Source organism: Talpa europaea (genome assembly GCF_964194135.1).
Source record: "Talpa europaea genome assembly, chromosome: 3".
Taxonomy (NCBI): domain Eukaryota; kingdom Metazoa; phylum Chordata; class Mammalia; order Eulipotyphla; family Talpidae; genus Talpa; species Talpa europaea.
In genome coordinates, this window is record NC_140069.1 from 37,740,786 (window position 1) to 37,748,407 (window position 7,622).

General features: G+C 36.6%; 1 protein-coding gene across 1 annotated transcript in view; it reads right to left on the reverse strand.

The window, feature by feature from the left end:
• CPNE3 (copine 3) overlaps window positions 1-7,242 on the reverse strand; it is a gene marked incomplete at both ends in the record, with an annotated part of 28,373 nt that extends 21,131 nt beyond the window's left edge. Inside the window, 5 exons of the mRNA XM_084230324.1 lie at window positions 1,008-1,091; window positions 3,367-3,438; window positions 4,655-4,729; window positions 6,715-6,894; window positions 7,111-7,242. Coding sequence (XP_084086450.1) covers window positions 1,008-1,091; window positions 3,367-3,438; window positions 4,655-4,729; window positions 6,715-6,894; window positions 7,111-7,242 — 543 coding nt within the window. The remainder of the gene's footprint in view (window positions 1-1,007; window positions 1,092-3,366; window positions 3,439-4,654; window positions 4,730-6,714; window positions 6,895-7,110) is intronic.
• Window positions 7,243-7,622: the final 380 nt, after the last annotated feature.

Sequence of the window (7,622 nt, forward strand, 5' to 3'; positions counted from 1 at the left end):
TCTAAATACTACTACTCTTATAAAGGAATGGGATAACTTTAAAAAAAAAATGGCTCATTCCAGATCTGGAACAGGGAGAGTACAAGGTGAATTAGGACTATTCTTTAACATAAAATAAGAGAATGGGCCTCCCCTGGTGGCGCAGCGGTTGAGCGCTGGGCTACGAGGCTGCCGGCAGCCTCTGCAGCGACGGTTCGTACCCAGCCACCAGTGAGGGTCCCACAAATAAATAAATAAATAAATAAATAAATAAATAAATAAAATAAGAGAATGCTCTGGGTCTGCTACTCGTAGGCAGCCTATTCAGCCGCCATTTTGTCACCTAAACAAGGTCAAAGTGGTCCGGCCAATTAGGAACAGGAGCCCAAACCATAAGCCCTTCAGATCAAACAAGAGCACAAAGCTGGATCACACTAGTAAGGTTATGCATCACAAGTTATGTCCAGAATGCCCAGGGGCTGAGGACCGATTCATAACATGTGCATCAGGAGGTATGTCCGGAAAGCCCAGGGGGCTGAGGACCAACATACATCACGAGGTATGACCGGGAATGCCCGGGGGGCCGAGGACCGATGTATGACAAGGGACCCCAGAAGCTGATCAGTGGAGAGCCTTGTTGATAAGATTAGAACCAAGGCTGGGGATTAGGGTGTAGCATCAAGTAGATTAGAAGTGCCTGGAGGGCAGAGTCACAATCCCTAATCTTCTATACCCTTCCCCTTTCCTTAATCTCCCTAATCTCCTAAAAACAATTACGTGTGTCAATAAAAGGGCTAGGATCTTGTTCAGTGGCATCCTGCATTATGTAGCCTGCTCCAGGACTCCCGTTTGTCAGTGTGGTGTTGTCTCGACGCAACAAATGCTTAAAAACTTATGGGGTTATATTAACAGAACCCACCTATGTCTTAGTCTATATGTATCCGAACTCTGATTGCAATTTTTTTAATTTCAGATTATGACAATTCAAAAGGTAACCTCAAGCCTACTTTTCAAATTCAAATATTCACCTCTGTTCGATGAACCATTAGCCAGTTTCCATCAGATGTCTGCTTGTAGAATTCCAGGTATGGATCTGACTTTCCAAACAGGTCCTACATTTAAAAATAAAGAACAATTATTCTTTTCTGAAACCATAATACAAATATATATTAGTAAATACAAATCCCAAATCCCATCATGTTCCTCACAAACTTACAAATTTGCTGAAGTCTAACTAGAACTTTGAAGGCATCCATGATAAATGCTCATAATCCTACATATTACATCCTTAATTCTCAAAAAAAAAAAAGGTTCTAAAAGTATGATCGAAAGGGAGCATAATCAACGAAATATTTTGGCTTGTTTTCATTATTAACAGTATTCATTCACATAGCATTGAGTAGTTGTATATAAATGATATACAGAATGAGTCATCACTCTACAAGGGGCAGAGTGGTTACTTGTGAGAAAATGGATTCAGAGGAGTTAGAGAACTTTGACCAGATCACATATAATTAACTGAAATTGACTTTATATCTCACCTTTCTATCCAATACCTTTTTCACGAATTCTACACATAAGGAAATAGAGGTAGATATGTGTAACACACAAAAGAAGTACTTCAAGGGCACAAAGTACATTTTCTATTTCCTCTGTAATTCACACAGCATTCCTGTACAATGCTCAAGCACAGCGAGTGCTCCCAAATACCCTTATTGTTGTCCTCAATGCACAGACACAATTACATAGGGAGATAAAGATCTGAAAGGATATATAAATCCAGAGGCTAGACTCTTGCACTAAGATTACAGATGATTTAATTTTTTCATTTCATTTATCTTCACTTTGAAATTTCCATATTCTCCAGTGTGTATTATTTATTTTTTGTCAAAATGGAAGGTTCCCTATTAATCTCACAGTAATATATGCAGGTATGTCCCTGAACTTAGGATTTTTTTTGACTACTGAATTAACCTCAATAATACAGGAAGAAGTAATATAGTATTATTTTCCTCCTCAGCACAGACTAATGTTAAGTAATATATTTAGTAGTTAAAAATATAAACACAGGGCCTCCCTGGAGGCGCAGCGGTTGAGCACTGACTTGCAAAGCTTCCCACAGCCTCTGCAGCACCAGTTTGATCCCTGGCTGCCAGGCGAGGGTCCCACATGGTGCGCAGACCTCTTCTGCTGCCCGCTGCTCCCCTCAGCAGTGTACTTCATCAGTCTGTCTGCTCTGTTCCCCGCTCTGGCTCTGGTGAATTCTCTTACCCTCCTGTGCTTCTGACTGTACCCAGTGCTTGTATAAATAAATAAAATAAATAAATCTAAAAAATATATCTATAAACACAAAGACTATGCAGCACTACTCATATTAAACCTTATCTGTAAGGAGAATCTTTAGGAAATATAATAAGCCTCTCTCTGCCCCATTTATGAAGCTAATAACATTATACACAGAGAAGTCAATTTTCCAAAAACATATTGGTATGCCATCTAATTTAACTTAGAAATAATCATATGCGAAACACAAAATATCATTATTACTGTTTTCAAGTTCAGAATACAGAACTCTTTTGAAAGTTCATTAAGTTGTCTCTAGTAGAACAAAAATAAGAATTAAAAGTTCCAGGGCCTTCCTGGTGGCACAAGGGGTTAAGTTGCAGCACTATGGAGACGCTATCAGCAGCCACTTCAGCCCGGTCAGGAAGCTAACCCACATCATGCAGCAGACCTCTCCTGTCTCACCTACTGCTCCCCTCAGCAGTATATTTCAGTAGATCAGCCTGTTATGCTCCCTACTCTGTCTCTGGTGAATCCTCTCACCCCTCTGCACCCCTGGTCTGTACCCCAATTCTTGTATGCATAAATAAATAAATCTCAAAAAAAGAAGTATAAATACAGAGTTAAAGATATAAAGCCCTATAATTCTATATCTGAATTGTGAATAGTTGCATCAATTTATTTTTCTTTTAAAGGAAAATCTTTTTTTTAAAAAAAGATGAAGAATATTAACTAGATTATAGTTAACTATACAAATCACTCAAAGAATTACTCTTATCCATGCTAAATACTAAATTGCTGTGTTATTATATGCTGGTATTTTGATTTCATAAAAAAAATTTACTTTCAACACAAAAAAGAAAATTTATAAAGTATGGAATTTTTGCCTTTCTTCCTTATTAAGTAATCCAACTAGTTTCTTAAATGCCTTTTAAAATAATTTAATGTTTCTACTAATTCCTCTTTTAAGAGGAACCCTTCTATTACATCTAGAGGAAAGAGGTAAATGATGGAGTTCATAATATTTTTTTATTATTATTTTCTCAAAAAGGAATCAATGTGAGGCAAAACACATCCGTCTTAAAGTCTGCATCACCTACTCACCTTATTATCCAGTTTTCTTGCTTCCATTTCAAACAAGACCACTCTGTTATCCTTTATTTCTTCAGCTGAAATCTGTGAATAAATAAGAAAAATGAAAGGAAATATTTGAGAAATTTTAATATACTCAGAAAATACTGATTTATTCTGTTATCTAATAGTATATAAATGCTATAATAACAAAAATAAATTCTAAAAGGATTAACAACTAAAAAAGCACCATAAAGATTAATCATTATTTCTTTTATGCATATGAAATATTTCCCTTAAATATGCTAAATCTGTATTATGCAACTTCCTTTTCAAATATTATTACCCAAACTATATCTTCCCCATTCCAGTGACAAAGCAAACTCTGGAAGACTTGCATAAAACTAGCTAAAGCTCTTCAAACATTGAGAAGTACAGTAAATCCTACCTAGAGAAAACTATAAATTGAAACATCAGGTCAATATTTTTCATCCAATGTAAACTGCATGGCTTAATCTATTATACTTAAAAAAAAAAATCCAGGCTGTAAAGAGTAATAACTACTGATCCTGTTCTCTGTCCAACAGAAATCAACACCCTAACAGACTGAACTTTCTTATGCCTCAGAGCAAAATAGTTGCTCAGAAAAATGTGTTTGATAATCACAGTAACTCTCAAACATGGCCTTCTCAGAGAACCAGTATTCCATTCTCAGAGCTAAAGTTAGAAAACTATTGTACCAGGCAATGATTATCTGGACAGAAATTTTGGAAAATACAAGATTTAAAAGCATGGCATTATATAATCTGAAATCTAAAGTAAAATAAAGTATATATTTATTTGCCTTGGGCCAGTTATAAGCAATAGAAAACGTGAATGGGAGGAAGGGCAGCAGAGTGTAGGCACAAAATAAGATAGTTAAGTGTTGAGAAGTTCAAAGTCCATGTCATAATATAAGATCCACCTGGAATAAAATCCTTTATGGAAAGTTTGTCATAAGGAGGGGTTGAGGGAACTATGTTTGATTTGTAGAGTACCAAATTGATGCATTCAGATTACTAAGTAGTTTTCTCTCCAAGAGGGAGAGGCAAGCACCATGGTACTCCTGACTTTATAAGCAACTTATACTTCACTACATTTTCCCCCTTTTTTGACATAATACACTCCCATCTATGATAATTATAAGGCAAGAGTGGCCAGAGGGCAACACAGAGGATCAAATGATAAAGCATGATTGTAGAATATTTGTCTGACATATTACAGTTTCAGCAAGTCCTAGTGAGCTAATTCTTTTGCTAAAGACAGAACATTTTAATGTTACCGTAATGGTTCCTTTCCCAGCAGGTTTGCCATTTTTAAGCAGTAGTGGTCGAGTTAGCTTCTTACTGGAAACAATCTGTTAACATTGGAAAATAAAACAAGGAGTTCATGTGAATCTTTAAACTGAAAAGTTTAAAAAAAAGGTTGAGTATAAAGTTCACTTAAAGTCACTAAGAATGGACACAACAAGGCTATTTCCTTAAAGAATTAGAGATTATAAAAGCACCTACATACTTAAAATCCACTGGAAAAGATTTCCAAAGAGCCAATCACAGCATAGACAAACTCCTCACCCACTAGTTTCTTTATCAACACCTCAAAGTTTTAACTTTCTCTTTATAGTAGAAAAAGGGGTAAATTCATATCACAACACACAAATCACTGATCTGAAACTCCTTTAAATAAAAAGTGAGTCTCAGAAGTCAAGAAATGGAATTTAACTTTTTTCAACTGACACACAACTTTAACATTCAAACCCCACAAAATACCATGTATATTCAAATATAATAGACCTAGGTACTTGTAAACAGATAGTTTACAATATCTGTAAACAGATAGTTTGCTGTAAGTTCATTACAATTTTAGCTGTGCTGTGATTTTTTTTAAGAGTTATTTATTTATGCATACAAGAACTGGGGTACAGGCCAGGGGTAAGGGCGGGGGTGGTGGTGAGAGGATTTACCAGAGACAGAATGGGGAACAGAACAGGCAGACTGACTGAAATACACTGCTGAGGGAGGAGTGGGCAAGACAGGAGAGGTCTGCTGTGCCATGTAGTTCAGCTCCCTGGCCAGGGATGGAATTTGTGCTGCAGTGGCTGCAGACAGCTTCATAGTACTGCGTCTTAACCCCTTGCACCACCAGGGAGGCCCAGTGATTTTTTTTTTTTTCTTTCAAAAAAGTACTTCTGTAATATCCTCTTGGATACTCTTCATCAAAGTTTTAGAAAACTGATCAGTTTCATATTGTACTTGATACATAAGAAATACTGTGAGCTCCAAACAATTCAAAAACTGAAAACAAGCTCACATAAGACAAAGCTGAGCAATAAATGTCACCCACTGAAGATAAAATGACTACTCCCTCCTAAAACCTTCCCCAATCTACATAAATGTCCATGATCTCTCCTTAGTAGTCAAACTGAGCTATAAGTAAACGGTGAGTCCACCGATATATCCCTACCCTGACTGAACTTGTCATGTACTGACAAGCAATAAAGCAACTACAACAAAATATGGTGATTGTTAAATCACAGGCAGTAGAGTGCTAAGTGCATAGGGAGGTGCTATAAACCATTAGGGGGTCAGAGAACATTTACTAGGAGAGTAAAATTTAATGTGATAAGCTTAAGACTGAGGGGAAGCAAACCAGGTAAAGCATGGCATTGGAATATTGGAGGTCATGAGGTATCAATCATGGTAGGCAGAACATCAGGAGTTATTGTTATCAGGACTTACTGTTATTTTGATAACATTTGTGACAAGACAAAATATAAACAGCAAAGCAGGGCCCCCCTGGTGACACAAGGGGCTACTCTCAGCACTATGAAACATTGGCAGCCACTGATCCCCAGTCAGAGAGTTGATCCACAAGGCACAGCAGACCTCTCCTGTCTCCCCCGCTGCTCCCCTCAGCGTGTGTTTCAGTCAATCCACCTGTTCTGCTCCCCACTCTGTCTCCGGTGATTCTTCTCACAATCCCTGCCCCCCCCCACCCCCGCACCTCTGGCCTACACCCCAGCTCTTGCATGCATAAATAAATCCTTAAAAAAAAAACAACAACAACAAAGCAGTTAGAGCAATGGTATTATTTGTTGAAATGTCTAATAATACATTCCTACCTCAAAAGTATTAACAGACAGTGACAAAAACACCTGGTCCCTTATGAAAAATAAGGTAAGTTCTATAATGCTCAGGTCTACCACCATATTATTATAAACTTATTTAAAGTGATTACATATTTTTCAACTTTAAAAATTAAACTAACAAGCACTTATCAAAAACAACTAATTCTCTAGTAAACATTTAGACAAAATATATCATAACCGTTATTTATACTCACTTGTCCAAGGGTACATTCAAATTCTCCTAAGAAGTCATCATCACTCAGATCAATAGTTTTGTTGTCAATGTCATAAATCCCAAATTTCAATTTCTGAACCACTTCAAAGTAGTAATCAATAACAAAATTCTTGGAAAATTTGGGGCTCAAGCAATTATTAATCCTTTCTGTGCGGTCAACCTATAACCACAACCAAAATAAGAAAAGATTCCTTAAATCAAAGGTATACTTTAATCCATAATCAAACAAATTACCTGAAAAATCGCATTAACAGAGTGGATGGTTTTATTATTTTTAACATTTTAAATAAACTCTTCACATTATTAAAAGAGCAACTCAATTTCATTGTCAAAAGAGCAATTCAATTTGCTTTTCAGTCTCAGTATTTAACATTACCTCATACCACTGCTGACCGCTCGTATTCAAAAACAAAGCACACAAAGGGTCCGACTTTGACCCTACATCTTTGTCCAAAAGATTGTCACAGGAAACATTCAGCTCCACCTTCGAGACACACTGAGCAGCCATCTCTTAAGCTCTGGAAACCCAAGAAAATAAGAAAGCAATGAAACAGTTGCTTTCATTTCAAAGAAGCAAATATATTCCTACTGAAATAGCTGAAATCTTAAAGCAAATGGTCAGAATACAGAGTGAAGTTTCTAGAATAAGATTTTGTTGTATGTCCCACCTGGCCATGCAGATGTACATTAGCCCATCCCAGTGTTGATGATTTAATCTATTGCTCATTTACTGTATGAGAATAAAATGCAGCTTTTAAGATGACAAATAAGACATTAATTTTCTTCACTTTATTATAAATTTTGCTATTCATAAAAAGTCCAATCTTGATCCTTTCTCTTTCCGTGGATTTTCTATCCCTGATTCTCTTCTGCACCTGACTAGTACTC